The 21,462-nt window shown below is 48.3% G+C and overlaps 1 protein-coding gene across 2 annotated transcripts in view; it reads right to left on the minus strand.

Annotated features, from left to right (window-relative positions):
• The window catches only part of SEPT9 (septin 9), a 238,179-nt gene that overhangs the window by 171,157 nt on the left and 45,560 nt on the right, over positions 1-21,462 (minus strand). The window contains exon 1 of one of the 2 annotated variants that reach the window (XM_006018334.3): positions 5,355-6,087. The exons of the other annotated variant lie outside the window; for it this stretch is intronic. Coding sequence (XP_006018396.1) covers positions 5,355-5,376 — 22 coding nt within the window. The 5' untranslated portion in view covers positions 5,377-6,087. Of the gene's footprint in view, positions 1-5,354; positions 6,088-21,462 lie in introns of those variants that run through there. 2 annotated transcript variants of the gene reach the window in all.

A 21,462-nucleotide genomic window follows, 5' to 3' on the forward strand; every position in this document is an offset into this window, starting at 1 on the left:
TAAATATATTTTAGCAATGCACTTATGAACCATATGTAACACATGACATCTTTTGTCAACCATGTTATAAAGACCAATTAATCATTTATTAACTCTCTACAAACCATTTTTAAAAGCATAATCAATAATTCATCTGGGACCAGGTATCCTCTATACAGACTGCACCTGTTCCCCACCACACCCCAAACCTCTCAATACATGTAAACTCACAGTCATCTCATCAGCTTCTAACCAAGGTTGCTAATAAAAACAAGTTTGGCCCTTTATCGCTGGAGTGTTAGGATAAGTGAAGAAAGGGGAAGCAATTTCACCATTAGGAACCAACCAGCTGCCAAGCAGTCTGTCCTGACAACTAGAAAAGACAGAGGAAGGGGTCTAAATAAATCATGGTTCAAGAATACCCCTTAGGTATAGCTATTCATTCAGGCCTTTCTAGAACACAAAAGAAGATAGCTCTGATGACAACCAATTTAAACAAGCCTGTGCTTTCTAACACCGTGTTCTCTTGTGTCAGGTGACACTAGTGAGTCAGATAGCTTAGATTAAAATGGACTACAGAGTTATAGTGTTAAAAATGAGCATTTATGTGAAAATAAATGCCTCCACACTATGTCCATCTGCTCTTGCACTGTATTATTCAGTTGCAAAATACTGTGCCCCTGTATGGGCTCATTCATCCCACAGCAAATTAGCGGACACCCAGCTACATGCTACCGTGCATGTTGTGTCAGGCACATTGCACCCCACTCCACTCCCATGGTTAGCAGTACTTGGTAATATTGCTCCCCATCATCTCTGCTACACAAATGTTGAAGCAAACTTACTAGCCAGACTCCGGGATAATCCTACACTGCCAGTACACTGGTTCATATTCCACCCACCAATAGCTTCCTTTGCCCCTCAAGATATCCAATATGGTCTACCCTTCCAAATCCCTTTGACTTTTCCTTCCTTAGTGGCATGAAGAATGGTCAGCACAAGCACCAATCAATCACTACTTCATCTCTGACCCTACAGTCAGTCAACTAGGATTTAACTAGGCACGCTGTTATTGGGCACTTCTCAACCATTTTCGAACTAGACAGAGTTGCTGTGCCTCAAACCTATACCAATGGGGCCTTCGCAATGACAACAAATGCCCTTGCAATCAAGTTCAAACCATGTCCCACATTGTTGACTTACGTCCATTTACAATGCTGAAACAATATGCTGAAACCACATATGCTAAATAAAATAAATATATCAAAATAGTACCAAAAGCAATTATCAGGATTAGGTGCCCAGGATAGATGCAGACAGAGGCATTTTCCACCCTGGAGGTCAGTGCAAGGCCTGGAGCTTTCTCAAGGGCCAGGGCTAAAACTATGGAAAAAACCCTTTCAGGAATAAGGACCAAACCTTCTGCTCCACATGGAAAGTGTTTGCCTATGATCTGTCTTCTCTGCCATAAGCGTATAGTAACATATGTGCACAGAATAATAATAACAGCACTTGACTGTACATTACTCCCATCAAGGAAGGAGCAGATATGTGGCAGATGTCAGCCCTGCTGCTTAGCACACTACTGAAAGGTGATCAGAAACTGGGGTCAGGAGCATGGGATGAAGACCTTTATAGAATAGGAGGAGAAAAGAAAGTTTTAAAGGAACAGCATTTAAATGGAGCTCTCTGAACTTGCATTAGCCATAATATAGGGTAGAGGCTCAACTCCCATTCATGCTGGGGCCCTTTGCAGGGCTTGGGTAACAGCTGAGTCAGATGAGCTATTCATGCCCACCCCGTGATGGCCCAACCCAGTGGTGGAACATGAATTAAAACCACATTCATGGCCAGAGCATTGACTGGGAAATGTCACTGCCCTCCCCCTCCTCATCCCCCCTCTCACCCCATGTTGCTGTGCTGCTCTGAGTCAGGTTTCACTTAATCACTGGGTTTTCTCCTCCTGCAAGCATTGCAGAACCACCGGCACTACGTGCAGGAGGCAAATGCTTCAGACTTAGACACCAGCAGCTGAACTGTCAGCTCCTGTCACATCTGGAGCAGGAACAGCCAAATCACAAGGCCTTGACTCAGGCAGGATCCAACCAGCTTCCATGGGTAAGGGCCAAATGGAAAGCGGTGGGTTGGATTCTCCTCCCAAGTATTCCAGCATGCACCCGTAATAGCAGCAGAGTGAGGCTGGTGTGTGTGAGACCAGAGTCAGAGCCCAAGTAAGGATCTAGCCCGTGGGGGACAGCTGGCTGTCGTGTGCCTGGCGCCACTGGCTCTGCCGATGGTTGGCAGGACCTTGTAGACCCAGCAGCTTTGCACTTCGCAGGAGAAACCTGAGAGACTAATAATGATGTCGAGGTCTGAACAGTCAGCTTGCTGCTCAGAATCTCCCTTCACAGGATTTTCCTACATCCTGTCTGTCTAAGCTTACCTTTAACCCCTTCTCCACCATTGCTCTAAAGCATCTTACCCAGCACATTCTTGCTTCCTCTCCAAACACAAGGGCATTGTTTATTGTTAACCATTTTTTGCCTTATTGTGTTTCAGCTCCCAAACAGGCCCACGTCCCCGCTTGCATTTCCTTCAGGAAAGCCCTGTTTCACCAACAGTGTGAAGTGGGTCCATGCCCTTCAGAGAGAACTTTTTTAAATGCAGAAGTGAGAACAAAGCCTGGAACTTTCTGCTCCAGTGAAACGCTCCCAAGCCTAAGCCATAAGTGCAAAAAAGGGGCCAGTTGTGCCCCACGTTAATGCCCTCCCTCCCCACCCCCATCACAGCTCCCTCTTTTGGTGCACATCAACCACCACACCTACTTCTCATCAGGATTTAAACTTTCATGGGGCTCTCATGCCTGTTCCCTCCCAGCAGCTGTACAACTCAGCTATCAAGGCCCCTGGCATCCACACAGATCCATCAAATTCCAGCGGGGTCATTGGCACACACAAGCTAAGTCACTAGCAGGCACAACCATTTGCATACCTTGCAAGTGGCATTTGAGGTTCACCAGAGCTGCACAAATACACCTCCACTGGCGTCTTTCCTTCCCTTAGCTCCACAGCACAGGCTATTCTCAGTATTGGATATCTCGGACCAGAGAGGGCAGGAGATGTCCAACGCAAAGCCAGACAGCACTGTGCTATATTCAGCAGCTGCATTTGTGTTGTGTCAGGTAGTTCCCAAGGTGAACAGGGCCTCTTGGGGGCTGAGCTCTGAGGCTGCTCTTGAAGGAAGTGAATGTCTCATATTGTGTGACTAGGGACAAAGGCTGGAGTTCAGTTTCTTGCCAGCACTGCTGTTACTCCGGCTCCTATTGCAACTCCCCCTCCCCCCAGTCCTGCCTTGCTTGAAGAGGGGGAATATCAGGAATGCAACAGCCATTTATCCTGGGTCCAGATCACCCAGAGATTTATTGGCTCTGTTCTACAGAGCTTCCTCACCCCACTCAGCTGCTTTCTTCTGCCCCCAGGAGAGGCTTGCTGTGCAGTGGCCCAGGGCTGGTATTCTGACACATAGAAACTGTCCTTTGAGTCATGAGCGGCATCCAGGATGCTTTGAAATGGAGCAGGAGTAAGAGCAAGAGTGCAAGCGAGCATGTGTGAGTCCATCGTACTCGCTTTGGGCAGCGGGGAGTGCTAGCAGATCCCACTAGCATTAGTGGCAGATACCCTACAACTCCCAGGCTGTGCCCCTCCTAGATGGATGTGTCCCCCAGCCGGCTTGGGCTCTTGTCTATCCCCAGTCTTCAGGTGCCAACCAAGCACCGATACATAGTCAGCTGGAGTGAGGAGAAGCTTCTGAAAAGATATTTAACTTCCTCATGTCTAAGAGAGCGACAGATGCTGAAAGCTGTCCAGTGCTCTCTGCTTCTATCTTATACAGCACCTTTTGGTATGACAGGGGTCTGCCCAGCCCTCAGATGCATTGGGCAATGCTAGAATAGCCACCTTGTTGAATTATGTGGCCCACATTAACCTAGGAATGGGAGCAGCATTCCCTGACCACTGCTTCCCTCCACCCCGGCTCAAACACTTCCTCTCAGTCTGTGGTTTTCTCTCCAAAGCTGGTGCCCAACAGCCCTAGTCGGGAACGCCCCAGAGACTGGGCTGCTTGCCTTGCCCCTCCCAGCCACTGCCTCGCCCATGCCAACTCAGAGAGGACAGAAGAACATGCAGGCTCCTGAGCAGGTAAGAGGGGTCCTGCTCAGCACCTCAGTCTGTCCCTCTGCCGTCCAGCATGGAGCAGAGCCAGGAAGAGCAGAGAACCGCCAGGCAGGCTAAACCAGGCTGGGGCTCCCCATGCCATTGCCTGCGGCAGCTCACTGGACACCTGGCCTTCCAAATGCATGTGAACTCCTCTGTTCAAGTCTTCTCTCCTGGCGCCTCCGTGCTCTCTAGGGACTTAGCCCTGTTCTTAGTTTGGCTCCAGCAGTGACTGGATGCTGAGGACACAGCCAAGTTACAGGCCCTGCAAACAGAGCAAGTGCTACTCACTGAGAGATGCTGCCGCTGGACATTGTGCATGCACCCAGCAGGAGTTTGGGGATTGTTTTAGGCAAGCACCAGTAACTGGGATTGGCCAGAAAGTACAGGAACAGTTATTCATTCCACCTCTTCACCCTGTCGGCTCTCCCACTCCCCCATCAGATACAATTTGCCAACAAGACAAAGCACAACTGAGTTAACTTCATGAAATCAGCCCCTTTTCCAGAGTTATGTAACCAGCACAAGCTCTTGAGGGGGAAATGCCTGTGTAGCCATGAGGAGCCGTCCTGGAGTCTCCTGAAGTGCAACTGATTCTCTGCTTGGCGATTACAGGCATTATTGGAGGGCAAGAGAGGGGAAGATACGGTCTTTAGCACAAGCCTTGGCAGGCAGAGAGAGCTCTCAAACCGCAACACGCAGCCAGGCAAACGAAGGAGCCGACCTCTGCAATATAAATGCAACCTCACGCCAAGAGCCAGGAGATTTTTCCTCTCTCTCCCTCTCTCCCCGACTGCGAGCGCTGAGCTAACAGCCTCAGCGTTCATCCCCCCTCATTCGGTGCGGGAAATGGGAAGAGCGAGAAAGACTCAAATGAAATCCAGACCCAAACAGCTTCTTTCTCCCACACCCCCCATGCTCCTGCTGGAAGCTCTGTCTTCCTCACGGACTGAGGGGGAGGAAAAAAATGAAGGGGAAAAATGACAAAAATAATAAAAGAGGGTAACAGCAAACAAATCATCATCATAATAATATTTAAAGGACTCTTGGAAATCCAACCGGAGCTTGGCTGTTTCTTTCCTTAATCTGCAGAAGCTACAGGGTGAGTGAGGGGCAGGCAGAAGAGAGGGAAACTACAGCATATAAAAAGGATCGGTAGCCTACCTGAAATCCGGTCCCTCTCCATTACTACAGGATATATTTAGCATCCGCGTGTCACGGCCGTCCCTTTTTTCGGTGGTGTCCCCTTCTTTCACCCACTCTCCCTCCCTCCTTTCCTTGCCTCCTCCTCCTCCTCTTCCAAAAAAAGCTCTTTGTCTCGTCTAATTTCTTCAATCTGTTGCAATCATGAATGCATCCAAATTACCACATTTCCATGTGCGGATCATATGTTTGTGCTCCAAACTGAAGTCGCTTTGTCTCTTTGAAATGAGAAGAAAGGGCAAGAGAGAGAGAAAGAAGAAAGAAGAAACAAGGGGTGCATGACCCGAAAATTCAACAACTCCCCAAAATATTCCGTCACGCACAGATGACCGCAAAGCCCAAGTTCTCTGTCAGACAGTCTTAAAGGTACAGCATGAAAATCTTCAGGAGAACGTGCCTGTCTCCGCAGCTGTCTCTTAATATCCACCAGAAGATGCTTTAGAGAACTTGGTTCCTTGGAAAACCCGAGTGAACAACTCACGCAGCTTCTCAAATCTCTCCCTGCTTCCTCAGTCTTATTTTGCTGCTATTTCCTCTATCCCCTCCTCCTTCCTTGGCTACAGCATTTTAAAGAGCTAAGATCCTGCTTCTTCCCCCACTCAGCCAGGTCTGAAGTTTCGATTCATGCATAAACTATTCCGTTGATGAAGGCTGACTTAATTCCCAAGCAGAGCATCACGGGCTGTCTGCTACCAGGAAGGACCCAATGGCCGCACATGATCACTCTCTCACTGGAGTCCTGCTGGAGAGGTTTACTACTGAATCTTGGCAACGAGTCCCTGCTTTGCCTTTGCATGAACGCCTGGCTGCTGTGCCCTCCCTTGTTGCACAAGTGATAAGAGAAAGGATTTCTGCAGCCAGCTCAAAACTGATAGTGAAAGCTTTCCTTCAAGCACTCCCAGCCACGACAGGATTCAGTGGCTCCCCTGTCATCCCACAATGAAGCCGAGGCAGGCGTTTTTAAAGCACCTTTCACTTACTAGGCGGTGACATGATATGTGCTGGCAGTACAGAGTAAATGGAGCTGCCATTATGAGCTCCTGTGCAAGGCTAGGCATTGGAGCCTCTTCTCTGGAGAGTGGGATGTGGGGATTGTTGGCACAGACGCTAGAGCTACAGGCTGCTTCTCATGAAAACTTCCATGTGGAGGGCTGCCAGAGATGAAAGGAAGAGACTCGAGCTTGACACCGCTCTAAAGCCAGCACTTATTACATTGCAGCAATATCAGCACTACCAATAAAGCCAAGTCCTCTGGTGGGACTTGAACTTAGGGCCTTCTTGCTCAGTAGGAAGAGTACCAAGCTGATGTCTTCTGGAGTTGGAAGGCTAGAGACACTCCCCACGGCCATGAGCGGCCCTCTGAGTAGGACCTCCCCTCCTGGGCTTCATCAAGGACATGTCAAATGGTGAGTATAGGAGTTGGATTCTTGGAACAAATCCTCAAGGATCGCTGAGAGCGCCTGGTTCCCCTGCCACATTTACACAGGCTGTTATCAAAGCCACAGAAAGTTCGTTCCACCAGACACAGTGGCTCAGATGACACTGGAGTCATCCCTATCACTGCAGCATGAATCTAGAGCCAGGGCCCGGTGGATGGTACTAAGTGATGAAGCACAGAGGGCATCCACTGCCAATCGGCCACGTCATCCAGCAGCTTGTCCAAGAGAACAATCTGCTAACTCCTATTGATAGCCTTGAGCCATGAGTCAACAAGCCAGCTGTGAGGGCACCAGCTTCTTTCCTCAGAGTGTGAATGCAAGAGAGCCAAGGGGGTGTAGGAAATGCAGCTGGGTAGGAGGGGGATACCATTGTTCCGATTTCTGCCACAGTAAGCACTGCACACACACCCACCCATCCACCCACCCACCCCCTAACCAAGTCTCTACCCTCAAAAGCTTGCAATCTATATGGAAAAGGATGTGTATTACAGCTGCATTGGCATCCGGCACTTCCCCCATAGTGATGTGTATTCCATAATCAAACCGTTATCTATCCAGATGAGTAAGTTTTCCACAAAAGAATCTGTGCATTAAAAGAAAGCTGTCAAAATGCATACCATGGTTTATAAGAGCCAAATCTATTCTGCACTGTTTTTGGCTGCAACACTAAAAATACCCCCAAAAGCTACACACCTCCCAACACACCTGGGGCTGGAATCTGTTCCGTGCCAAGCCAGAAAGGGGAGAAAAGGAATTGCTGTACAGGGTGAGGCCGGGGGCCCAGCGAGCTCCACATCTTGGGGCCACTGCCAGCTGCTTCAGAGAGAGATGCAAAGAAGCCTGCAGGAGTCAAGACAGGCTAACCAGTCCCCAGGGGAGGTTTCTTCCAATCTCCGACAGCAGCTGGCCCAGGCCCCATAGAGGAAGTGCTTAGGTACCGTCTCAAACTCGTATTTATTCTTTTATGACTTTCTATTGGACCTCTGGATATTCTTATTGCCTACATAAACAGTGAGGGCATTAACAAGGGAACAATAGGTGATGTTTTTCCATGCACAAATAGCAACCATATACTTCCTGTCTGAAATACAACAGGTGCAGTACTCAGAGAAGGAAAACTCCTCTGAGAGATGCAGAGCTGCATACAGCACAGGATCCAGCGAACTGCATTCCACGGGGCAGCTCTTTATTTCTTTATACAGTAAGCCAGTCAGGGGCTCCAGAGGAAAGGATAAAGCTCAGGGGAAGTGTCAAGAGAGGAAGAGGGTGAATGGAAAGGAAGGAGAGATTAGGGGCAGCCTGTGGATTTTAACCCATCATGACCTGGCCAGCTTGTGACCTGCCAGTCTGACACATTATTTCCCTCAGGACCTGCCTACCCAGTTGCACGTGGGAAGCTGGTCTGAGTGAACCAAAGGGATGAATTTAATTTTACAGTATGAAATCTCGGTGTGGACGCTCTTATTCAAAATTAATGGAACTTTTAATTGGGTTTGGTTTAATTTATTTTATAAGTGAATTAAGCTAAACCACATTAAGGCCACTCTAACTGTGTAATAGAGCAGCCACTCAGAGGTTTACTATAGTTTAATTAAACAACTATAATTAAGCAAAGATGGGATTTTGATTAACTCTCCTGAAGATGCCTGTGCAATATTGCCACAGCTACGAGTGGCAGAGGCACTTCTATTCTTTTGCTTAAAAGGGAGGCGTGGGATTTTCTGCAAGAGATTCTCAACGCTTTGGAATTGCTTTCTGGCCCTCCTCCTCAGGTCTGCAATAGCCTAGATATCAGGATGCTCATTGCAGCCTGCTGAGGAAGGCTGGGGATAGAAAAATGCAGGGGATGGGGGATAAGGAAGGCGGTATTTTCCTTCTTGGTATCAAGGAGTTTGTTGAGTTTTGTTTGCATTTCTATTTGTACTGTACCAGGCAAAAGGGCTTCAAGCCCTGAATTGGTATTTTATGAAGTAGGTAGTCTATAAATCTAAATAAAGCAGAACAGCCTACCCAGTCATTTCTAATGTTGCCCGTTAGTGAAAACACATGCATTTTTGCAGCCAAAATATCATTGCTAAGGATACAGTTCAGCAAAGCATTTTAGAAGGCTCTCATCTTCAAGCACATGTTGTTGAATATGTGATGGATCCAACCATATGCTCAGATAAGCATTTGCTTCCTTAATCTTTATATATTGGGTGTGCTGAGCAGGGCTGAGATGAGGGCTGGTCCACAGCTAATTCACATGAACCTGGACCCCAGCCAGCACGGTCGCTAGTTATGATGGCTGCAGACAAAAGTGAGGCAGTGGGCAAGCAACTGCAAGCAGGACAACAAAGCAAATCCAGCTAGACGCTTGAGCTGGGGTATTACACACACACACACACACACACACATATATATAATATAGGAAATACAGGAAAAACACAGTGGATGTATGTATGCACACACATACACACACACACACACACACACACACACACACACACACACACACACACACACTCTGTGTTTTTCCTGCCTGAGTTGAGAGACCCAGAAGCACTTTGCAAGGCAATGAGCTGGATGCTGGCAGCACAGCAGCTCTGTGGACAAATAAAGCAGCCATTATGTGGTCAGCAAAAGCTCATACACAGATTTAGACAGTGAAGCCCATTTCATTAAGACAGGCACTGGTTAACCTCCCTCAGGGTATTCAGTACTCCAATTCTTTCATTACCACCTGGGTGGCTGCCACAGGTGGGGAGTAGGAGCACTGCTGAGAAACACAGGTCCAATCCAACTCTAGCTTTTATAGCCTGCTCACCATAGCATCTGATACACTGCAGAGCTCAGATCCCCCCTCATTCTGGTTAAGGGAAGAACTGTCCGCTATCCAAACTGGTGTTCACATGGCAAAAGTCCTAGGGTTACAGCCTAAGCTTTGCAAATCTAGGTGGTTTGGATGCCATGTCAAGTTAATGGGATTTGGACACTTAATCATAAGAGCAGCTTGGTGAATGCCATTATTGTGGGCTGTCCTGGTCTGTAGTCTCAGAGCATTTGTAGGACTCACCTGGGTAGGACAGCATCCATCAATCCTATCCTCCTGCAATAAGGCTCCAAAGATACCATCCCTCCCAGAGACTCTTGCCACTTTCTCAGTGAAAACACAATGCAGACTCCAAGCCAGCATGGGGATCCTATGATATGAACTGGTATGAGAGCAGGCAGCACAAAATCCCAGGCCCAGCAAACAATCATCCATACTTCATTTTCCTCCTTCTGTTAACAAATTTTAATTGCTGCTGCTCCTGCCCTGGCACTTGGGCCAAAGGAGTACCACATTTCAGCACATGGAAGTCAGGTCACTAGGATGCACTACAATGAGTAGCCTCAGGGGTTCCACTTAAATGGATTTCCAATATAAAAAAGCAGGGGGAATTGCAGGCATGACCTAGGACTTTTCTAGCATCCACACAGCCAAAGCGTAAGTAGAGGTTCAGTTATCTACTGGACTCTCTCAATCATCAGTAGTGCTAGGAGCATGGGAGGAAATGAAAGGATGGGCAGGCAGGATGGATACAGAAGCACTGGCCCGAGTCAGCCGCGTGCAGTAGAATACTTCTGGCTCTAGAAACACTGAGCCAGCTCCACTCCATTAAGGCTGTGCCCATTTACACTTGGCCTGAATTTAGTCCAGGATAAACAGGACCTCACAACAATCCCTAAGCATTTGTTCTAAGAACCCATCTCCTACATCCACCATTTGACATGTCCTTGATGAAGCCCAAGTGGATGTGCCACTCGTGGCGGGGGGAGCGTCTCCTGCCTCCCACACCTCTGCCTGCAGCAAAATCTTCTGTGCCAAAGCTGACTGATCACTGGGGCTCCTCGGCGTGCTTCTGAAGGGGTAGTTGTTCTGCTTTAGAATGGCCCAAATTGTACCAGGTGGCAGGGAGTTAAATATATATGGGAAAAAGCGATCCCACCCCACATAGTTTTTGCCCCTCTACTTCTAGTTATTCAAGCCAAATTGTGAACTGCCCTGTCCACTCGGTGCCAAGCAGTTCCAGCACGTGGTTCTTACAGAAGTTTGTTTGTCAAGTGCTGTTACTTCCCTCCCAGGCTATTTCCATGTGAAAGCCTACTTGTCTGAAATAGGGAACATGCACATATGCATTCTCCATTCCTACCCCCCCTGCCTCTAAGACCACAAGCATGCCTGGGACAGAGTTTATCAGACACCAGGGTATGGGGGAAGGGGAGTATGTTTTAATGGGCACCCATATTAAAAATGTTGGCAGCCTCTCTCTGCAAGTCCCCAGGCCCACACGGCTCATTTATTTGATGCACACGTATCTGTTTCTGGTTCCGTTCCTGCTGTTAGGAGGGGGCCGTGCATGTCTATCAGCAGAGCCCCTAGTTAGAGCTGTGTTCTGCCCCCACTGAGTCTCCTCCTGAATCCATTCAAACGGCAGGAAATCCCCAGCATATCCTCTCTGGCCTTTCTGCTGGTGCTGTAAAAACTCACGCATTGTAGTATTAATAGCAGCTGGCAACGCGGAATGAAAAGGGAGACGGCCTGCCTAGACTCTCAGCCTCCCAGTAGCATTGACTGTTGGAAGAAACGGGAGCTCTTTTAATTCCCCCCCCACAGCTTCCCTCCCCCTGCTGCCCCCATACTTATTCTTGGGTTGCCTTCCCATCCCCCACCACACCCCATGTCCTTTCCACACCAAAACAGGGAGGCACTCAGTGTTCTCAAAGGCTACAGTACTTCCCCACCAAGCTGCCAAAGGGAATAAAACAGCATCCCAAATCTGATTACACCTGCTCCAAAACCTGGCCGATGACCTAGGAATGGTGAACAGCACCCTTCTCATCTCTGAGCCAGGTTACTGCAACAGATCCTACCCGGGGAAGCAGGTGACGGCCACTGGAGAACCAGCAGCCCGTGCTGTATTCAGCAGGTTGCTGCCATAGCAAAGGTGCAGCTGAGGGCACAAGGCTCAGAATACTCCCAGTTCATCCCTAAATACAATGCCCTTTCCTGTTTTTTAAGGAACTTCTTAATAAGTTAGGGTCTTGGTTAAATTATGGGCTCCTTCCCCTCTGAAGCCCTCTACAGCAGCTGCATCCAACTGGAATCCTATGGCAGTCCTGGACTGGTACTGGGCAGTACATCTCACTGTACTGCTTTTGTTAGGACAGTGCAGCAGTGGCGAAGATGCTACAATAGGAGGTTTCTAGGTGCATTATGTGCAGATAGCTCTATGAAGTAGCCTGTCAGCTGGTGTAAGTCAACATAGCTCCACTGAGCAATCAGAGATACCTTGCCTTACAGTAACCAAACATCTAGCCCCAGAGCTGACTTGATGAGATCTCAGTTTCTTGTTCGTTTCAAGAACAAACTTTTGGGGGGCCCTTTCAAATGGCCTAGAAAAGGGTCAATAAGAGGGCTGCTTTGAGGTGCCAACCCTCCCAAAATCGTGCAAAACCCGCTCTCACTTGGACTGCCCAAAACACTGAGGCTAGGGCAGTTCTCCCGAGATCATGATTTAAATAGGAAAATTCTTCAGGGCAGAGATTAGTCCAAGGACTAGAAAAGAGGGAAGCCATTTGTGAGCTCATCTTCTCTAGAGCCCACACAAGCCACGTTCATGGTTACCAGAATTACTTTAGGGAGCCTCAGCGTCTTGCAGCACAGTTAAACATCTATGATAGCTGCCCCCCCGCCCCAGCTCCATGACAGTTTTCCCATGTAAACAACAAAGCCATCTAACCAGAAGTACAAGGACACGGGGAGAGACTCTGCCTCTCCATCTCTTCAGCAGCCCTGCTAAGAGGACAAATTTAGCAGTGGGTAAATCTGTGCTCCGTGCCTGGGATACAATTAGGGGTTGCAGTAACCACGAGCCAGCAGGAGGACGTTCCTGCCTCGCAGGCTCAGAACATGCCTGTGGTGGGCAGCCAAAAAGCTTTCTCCAAGCCGACCAAAGCTCTGGAAATTGCCATCTACCCAGGCGGGGACACAAGACAGCTGAGGAGGAGGAGGAGGTTTGCAGAACCCATCTGCTGATTTGACATCTGTGAGCCCTTGCAAATGCTGCGGACTGCTGCTTCAGGATCAGAGAGGCCATGGAGAGCAGTCGGCACAGACAGATACGCTCGGACCCCAGCGAGAAAGTTCTGACAGCTGCCCGGTAATGAGCGCCAAGCAAGCCCATGCATGCAAATCATGTAGTAGCCACACTTGCCTACTGATTGATGCCAGGAAGCTAGTCCTCTTCACACCTGACTCTCTTCTTTCCCCCGGCCAAATGCCTTTGTTCTCCAGGGGAGGCGAGGGAGTCATGCTTTGCCTCACTCCACGCCTGGACACATGCAGACACAGAGGCAATATTGGAATCTTCTTTCCAGGACCTCCGAACACCTTGGCTGGAAATATTTCCTCTCTCCTTCCCCAGACACTAGAGCAGCCTGAAGCCTTGCTTGTCCTTGTGTGTGTGGGTGTGTGTGTGTGTGTGCGTAAAGCAGTTCCCAGTGCCTTCAACTGGACTACATCCCTTCCAACCCCCTCCGGTCACGGTTGTTGCGTTCCTCACTGGATACATGTTGATGCTGGGAGCCTTGATAATAAACTTCTCTCTCTCTCTTTTGCTCTTAGAGTCTCTCAGTGCATCTCCTGAAGGGGAATTGCGTTTTCCCCTCCTGCGCAATGGAATGAGACTAACAAAGCAAACCAGACAAAACTAAATTCCATTGTCCTTTCCCTTCTCTGCTCCCCCACCCCCACCCATCCCTGCTGCTGCTGCATGTGATGCTTGTTCAGAAGGGCGATAGCCCAAGGAGTTTCCTCCAGAGAGCAGCGGGTACAGAGACAATAAATAACCTTTTCTAGGGTCTGTCCAAAAACCATAATGCTTTGCAGTATTATAGGGCCTTTCATCAGGGGAGCTCAAAAGATTTTACCAGCGCTCGCAAATAAAACTACGGTAAGGCAGATAAGTATTATCAAACCCAGTTTTCATGTAGGTGAGCACGGCTTCAGAAGCACTGTGCTGCTTCATTGGAAATCTCTGGAATGACAGGCAGTAACTGGTGTAACTGGGAGTCAGCATCCCTGAGCGGTGAACACGGCACACGTTTCTGGGCATACCAGCAGTACTGACCCAGCCGTTAGAGGATCCAGTCCACAAGCAGACCCCCATTGTGCTAGGCCCCAGATGTAGTCAGAAGGAATCCTTGCCCCAAGCAGCGCAGTCTAAACAAGACAGATAGACAAAGAGTGGGAAGAAGGAAACATTAAGAGACTAAGTGACTTCTCCAAGGTCAGACAGGAAATTTGTAGTGGAGCCAGAAACCTAAGTCTTTTGGGTCCCCGATCACTGCCTTCACCCCAAGGCCACCCCTCTTCTCCCAAGCAGCTGTCCTTTCTGTTGCTTACTTCTTTAGTCCTGTACCGACACAGCTGAGTATTTACAGCATGTCGAGTACCAGCAGCATGATACAGGAGAAAGCACAAGCCCAACGTGTGTATGCGACTAGCCCTGTGCAGCCCTGTGGACATTCTGAACCTGCTGCAAGTAGGCTGGCGTTGGACATCCCACAGATGAGATGCCCAAGGGGTCAAGGCAGGACTTACCACAAAACACTCTGCTGCCAACTCTGTATCATGCCCCGCAGGACTTTAAGGCAGGCAAAGACAACACCAGAGGTGACGAAGAGCAGTTCTGCGCCCTGGGTGGCAGCAGCACACAAGGCAGTGCCCAGGGCTAGTGCCCTGATTGCTCCCCTTTAGTTATGCTACTGCGCAGTACTGACAAACTGTTCCACACATGCAGGATGCAAGAGGTGAAGGGCTCCCCAGAGATGCTACTGAGTCAGAATGAACAGACTCAACTCCTCTGCATTCAAAAAAGCAGCAAAGAGAATTTGCTCCTGTCACCCATGCCAAGCCACTTCCATCCCCAAAGCCTCCCTCTTTTGAATAGCTGTTTTCCCAAATACACATCTGTAAATTATCTCTTTTTGCTTTTTATTCTCTAAATGCCTGTTGCACTGAGTCCACAATCCTTCACATCCCCATGAGCATCACAGACATGTTGTTGTCATGATAAATTGCATTTTTTTAGGGCCTTGGAGCCCTAGTCCTGGACCAGGTCTCTGCTCTGCTCAGTGATGTGTGAACAGAGTCAGAAACTGACCCTTGATACCTTCCTGACTCCCTGTATCACCCTGGGCACCTGTCAAGCTAAACCTGCCCATCTAGCCAAGGTGTGCCAGAGTCACCCATGACATTAAGGACCAACCAGATGTACCATTAAGGAGACTAATAATCAAATAATGCTGAGTACCTGTCCACTACAAAATACTAAAACCAGGCCCCTTAAGGGGAACCTAAATGTCACTAATTGCTCCTAAACCTCTTAGCCTCATGCATGTAAAATCCAGACACTGGGACTCCCCCCAACCTTCCCCAACCCAGTACTTGCAGATCATTGGACACCTGGAGTAAGGGGCCTTTGTTGCCTTTTTCAAACCCTGTTTTTATTTTACCTGAGCACAGTCCTTTATTAGTGCAGGGACCAGGCACCTGCCAGAGCCCAAGGATGAACGGGCACCGTGGCTTAACCCTTTGGTGCCTGGAACAAGGATTTCTTGTGTAGCCATACTACCGAGAAGCGCATTTGTGCTGATGGTACGCACACTGTAGCCCAGCTGGTGGTCACGCAATAAAAAGTGAAGCTTGTGCTTTCCAGGATGCTACCTTCCTCCCACACTCCCCACTTGGGGTCCAACGAGGATGCACTGCATGCCTGTCATCAAGGAGTCCAGAAGGAACCAGTGATGCATGAGTGTGTGGATGCTCTTTGGCAGAGCAATTTATGCAGCTGGTGCATCCTGCTGGGTGCATAACACAAAAGAGAACAGAGACCATCCCAGGACATTCAAATGATCTCATCTAAGGACAGTTTAACTCTTTTTCTGCTGAGTCAAGGCAAAGATCAGAGTGGGTGTACAATAGCACATGCTTTCACCAGTATCACAGTAGCAATCCTTAAGCCTTTGATCAAAGCTCTTGCAGTTTGAATTCTAACTACCCAGTGGTTCTTACAGGTGGTTTGCAACCTGCCACTGCCGCTCCAACAGAGGCTCTGCTTGGATCAGCTCCCTGTGCGCTTCATTTGTCAAGTCTCTTGGGTCTGCCACAAGAGACTTGGGAAGCCGGCTACAGCAGGACCCTCTCGTGGGTTATTATGGACCATTACTGCTTCTGGAGAGACTGAAAATATTGTAACAAAGGTCCTGACTGCAGTGTTTGGTTTGGTTGGGTTGGGTTATTTTTTTGTTGGGTTTTTTGGGGGGCAGGGGAATGGAGGTGTATAGTGAACTGGGAAAATGACAGTGTTAAAAGATGGGTTCCCCAGAACTTCTGGCCAAAGGGCCAGGAGCTCCTTCTGCTTTGTTTTTGCTATACTGACATGTGCAGTCCACTTCCTAAGGTTGTAGCTTGAGGGTTAGGCACACCGAGTCCTCTTCCTCACTTTGCCATTAACTCACTCTGTGGCCTTGGAAAAATCCAACAAGCTTCTATTTTCAGAAGAAGCAGGCACTCATTTTGGATTGCTGCCATTTCTGGTTGCCCGATTTGAGAATGCCAAGGCCTAAGCACCACGACTCCATTCGCTCAGCAGTTCTGACTGCCAGGCCATGCATATTTATACACCCATAATTAGGGCATCCCAAACGCTCAAACATTGTAAAAAAACCTTTGGCCTAAAGTTCTTTGATCCTCCATTTCTTCTCCATACCCGACATCTGTAAAATGGAGGCCAGGAATCACTGTCGGGAGAATCTTTCATAAGGCAGGACTCTCTCCCCAGTGCAACTTGACTGACTGCACAGTGCAACTTCACTTGAATCCACAGAATCACACCAGGGATGACTTTGGTCCCAGATGTGCAATGGAGGTTGAGACCATCAGGAGAAAGAGCTAAAGCAGAAGTGTTAAAGTTACAGCCCATGGAGCCAACATTATCTGGCCCCTAATGCTGGCCTCACATGGGGCAAGTCCAGAATCCCATTCCCTTCCCCCACAACTGGATCCAGCACCTGCAGCACCCACTCTGGCTGGTCCAGGACACAAGCAGTATATGGCATGGGTCCCATAGCAGGTGCCATGTGTGGTGCAGTCCCAGACTGCCCTGAGTAGGTGATGGATCCAGCCTGAGGGATGGGGAAACTTCCATGGGGTCACCACATGTTAGATTCAGCACCTGCTCCAACCAACCCGAAACTCATGCTGCCCATGGAGACCCCCCCTCGACCAGTTGCATGTGGATATGGACACAGCAGGCACCATGGACAATGCAGTCCCAGACTGCCCAGAGCAGCTGCCGCAGGTGCTGCATGTGGTATGCAGGGGGAGGGGGAAATGCGTTTGTAATCTTTGACCTTGATTCAGTCCATGGAGCCAGTCCCGGGCCACTCCTCTGGCCTGCAGGGCAGGTGGTGTTATTATTCCACTTCTTACTTCCAGCAAGAGAGAAGCCTGGTTCCCGCTCCCTGAAACTGTAGGTACGCACAAAAAGTTGCTGGTACCACCATGCCACAAACCATCCCAATCTAGGGGTTTTACACCAGAATAAAACTCCTTTGCCAACATAGTATGCACATGCATGCACATACCCACCACCCACCCCTTTTCTATAAACAGAAGCAGCTTCACTGAGTAAAGCATTGCTCCATCTGTAACTCCTTGAAATTGCATGGCAAGAGCAGCCTCTCTGATAAGGAGTTGCCATACCCGTGAAATACTATCAACTGTTTCAGTGAAGGCTCACATAAATTGAGCCTCTTCAGACGCACAGAATTTTAGCGAAGAAAAATTTTAACGGAGGCATGGGAGCCTGGGTTTCTTTGGCAGTTTCATTAGTGAAGGATTCCCTTGGTGCTTAAATATTTTACTAACGTTTCCTTTTGGTTCCAGATGGGTTTTCCTGTAGGAAAGTGACTCCCCTCCAACTGCTGTGGACAGGAGCTGTGACTCCTCAGAACGGTGCTCACTCTTGTCCTGCGTTAACCTCTCCTATTCTTCCTCTGCTGGGTGCTCCTCACAGCTGTGCTGATGTCATTCATTGTGGCAAACTGGAATTTTACAGCATCTGCTCAGAATTAGAGACAGCATCAATATTTAATTTTTTCACCAACTGTGGTGAAGCCTTTGAACTAGGCCGTCTAGGCACCACTAACAAGAAGATTCTGCTCCACACTCAGCTTTTTAGACCCCCTTTTCCTTCTAGCCCATCCAGAGTAAAAAGCAAACAAAGGGCTCAAGTAATTCAGTGCGATAGGCCTGGAGCATGTGTCTTCTTGTCTTGTGGCTGTTAGGAGGAGTTTGACAGCAAAAGATAAACATCTCTGATGGAGATTTCATACCAGCTAGTGCCCCTTCTAATACAAGCCAGATCGTGGGCCTTGGGCTTTGCGCTTCTCTAAATTATGCACTGCGCTTCCAAGAAGCCTCAAGACTCATTGTGGTCGGTCCTCAGCCAAGTGCTGATGGTGCAGAATAAGGGGACATAGTATTGCCTCTCTTGGCAAGACTTGCTTTGTCTGAAGGTCTATGCCAGCCTGGCACTGCAGCTGGGTCCAGTGTACTGGCTGGCTCAGGGTTTGGAAGTTTTACAGTGATACAAGAACCTGAAGCAGGGAAGTGAGAGGCACCTGTTCCTCTCCAAACTCCTCTGGGTGCTTTTATGAACTACACAGCATTGGATTCAGAGAGAACAAGCTTCCCTGCATCTGATTCTGACTACTTTCCCTCCTTAAAGGCATTCTCCTCCCTTACAGGAGGTATGCTCACCTACTCCCAAGCAGCACCCTGCTTGAACGAATCCTAAAAATACAGTGCTCTTCATCCTGCTACATCATGGCTGCTAGGGAGCTTCCTGTCTCCGAACAAGAGCCAAATAGTAGCCCAGAAGGACAGAGTACAGAAAGCAGCTGATTGTCCAGAAGGAAAACAGTGTTCCCAGGATGCAGATTTTCTTCACTTGGAGTAGCTTTGAGGCTACTTGTTGACTTGCCAGGCATCATATCCTCTTGTCTGAGTAGCAAGTGTCTGCAAGTATTTTCTTCACAAGGCTTCCTCAAGTAGAGTCTTAAAAAAGGTCAGGAGGGGCAGCCTCCATTTAAAATGCCACTGCAACGAGAGCCAAGGCGACCAGGAGCGCAGCGCTTCGGTATTTTAGGCTGGAATCTATAAATGTAATGACAGACGGGAGTTTCTTGTAGACAGCTTCCCCTCCCCCTGGCATGTACTCTACCTAGAGGGAACGTGCCCGTTTCCAAATGCATATTAAATACAGACACATTACTCAGACTGATGGACTGAGTCCCACGTTCTAATCATTAGGTGGCATTGCCAAACCCCAAACATTTGCATGTTCCTGGGATTTTCATTAAAGGCCCCACCAAAACCCTGTGGAGAAGTCATGTCTTACAATGCGCTGCTACTGACTGTGGCTAACTAAACTTGAAACTCATCCATCAATCTTATTAGCAATACTCTCCCCACTGGGCTTGCAAATGAATCTCAAGCTGGCAGAAAGGGCGAGAGCGGGGAAGGGAGGGAAAACGTGATATGTTCTTAGGAGAATATGACACACAAGACTATTCAGTCTGCCATACCTTAGATAGGGGATGGCCAAGATGGATGTGAAGGAAGAAAGCCAGGTGCTGTCTACCAGTCCTGGATCACCCCTGAAGATCCAGCTCACCATCTTTCAGGGACGAGACCTTATTCAATCCTTTCGCAACAGTTACAATAGCACCTTCACCAAACGTCTGAGTGCCTTATACGCTTCAACTTATTTAGCATCACCTCATTGCATAAGGAGCTGGAAGGTGCTATTATTTTCATTTTCAGATTGTCTGTGCCTCAGTTTCCCGAAGTGACTTGCCCAATGTTACATAGTAAGCCTGTGGCAAGGTAAGAATTTGAAAGCAGGTCTCCAAAAAGTTCAGTGTACCATTCTAACCAATGGCATCTTGCTTCCCTGTCATTCCCTGGACCCTAAGGTGCCGGGCTGCATGTAGGTATGTAGACCACCCAAGAGAAAATAAGGAGATGGTCACAGGTCTCTATTCTTATTGAAATCAGGGCCAGAGTTTCATGCAACTGGTACCCAAAATTGAGCCCAGACCTCCACGTACTTGGCATTTCCACTGCCCTCCATGGTCAATGGACTGAGCTCTTGTAAAAAACCTAGCTCACCTGGGTGCATCAGTTCTGGAAAGACATCTCATATTTTCCTCTGTTCAGGATGGCCAAGATCAGATCTGTCTGGTCAATAGTTCTAAATGAAACATCACAGCTGCCCCATTTACCCTTTATAGGATGAAGTGTTGTTGGGTGCAAGACCAGATGTGCCAAGAGAGGAAATCTGCTCTTGAAATGAGGGGAAATTGAGCTGCTGTTATATGGAGTCATAAACATTACCGCAGTGTAAACCAAAGCCCAGACCCGCTCATTTGATTTTCAACTTGACAAAGTTTATTAGAGTTAAAAAGGCATCTTACCAGAAAGAGCAGGGAAATGTATCATTAGAGTCTAGGAAAACACGCTGGAACAAATAGGCTGTGTGTTTCAGTTTACAGTCTAGGCTCTGTTCCCTTGGAGCATTACCAAGCCCCCTTTCTGCCTTTGGCTATAGCTGTACAAGCACATCCAGAGGTACCGGAGCCTGAGACTGTGGCACATGCAACAAACCAATGTGCACTAGATTATAAAACCTGACTGACAGCCAGTTTGCCAGGGTCCCAAATGGGAAGCCAGTCTTACCCAAAATGGAGGATTTGCACAGCAAACCATATCACCCAGACTACAGTCACTAGCACTCTGCATAGGAGAACCATTTTTAAAAGGGATTTTTAGGGCTTCACGGCTTGGAATATGACATAACGTTGCATTCCACTCCCGTTTCCATATACAGTACCACAACGTTTTGATGCAAGAGCAGAACGTCATCACACAATGATGCAGCCTCAAGGCTTGAAGCACTGCAACATCATGGCATGATATCATGGCAAAAGGATGTGCTCGTTCATTCTGAAGAAAGCCATGTGCGCGCCCTTTGGGGACAGCCCGAACCTGAACAGTCTGGGGTGTCCTTCGAGTAGTTGCACAGTGGCCTTTAGCAGATGTTAGGGTTAACTTGAACCAAAGCCCCAGTTCAACAAAGCACATAAGTAGCTCCATGCACTATATGAACTTAATTATTTTGCTGAATTGAAGCCCAAGTCACTGCTTCAGGAACCCACTTTGCATTTCCAGATCTACCTCTGAAGGCTCTTCCTTGTGTGCAGGAAGAGAAGACTAACCTCAAACACCCCTTGCAGACTACAAGGGTTGGAAAGATGAACAGACACATGCAAGAAGGCAGAAAGGGGGAAAGACCATGAACGTGTGGTTTCCTTGGGCAGTATGTGTTGTATCAGAAAAGACAATTAAGAATGAATATTATGAGGTGTCAAAGGGAAAGGGTGGATTTCTCGATGGTACACGCGTTTCAGAGATAAGCATCTCTGAAATAATGAGAATTAAATACATTTTCCAGCATTCTGTATTTGTGAGGGAAAGA

The sequence above is a fragment of the Alligator sinensis genome, unplaced genomic scaffold (assembly GCF_000455745.1).
Source record: "Alligator sinensis unplaced genomic scaffold, ASM45574v1 scaffold400_1, whole genome shotgun sequence".
Lineage (NCBI taxonomy): Eukaryota > Metazoa > Chordata > Crocodylia > Alligatoridae > Alligator > Alligator sinensis.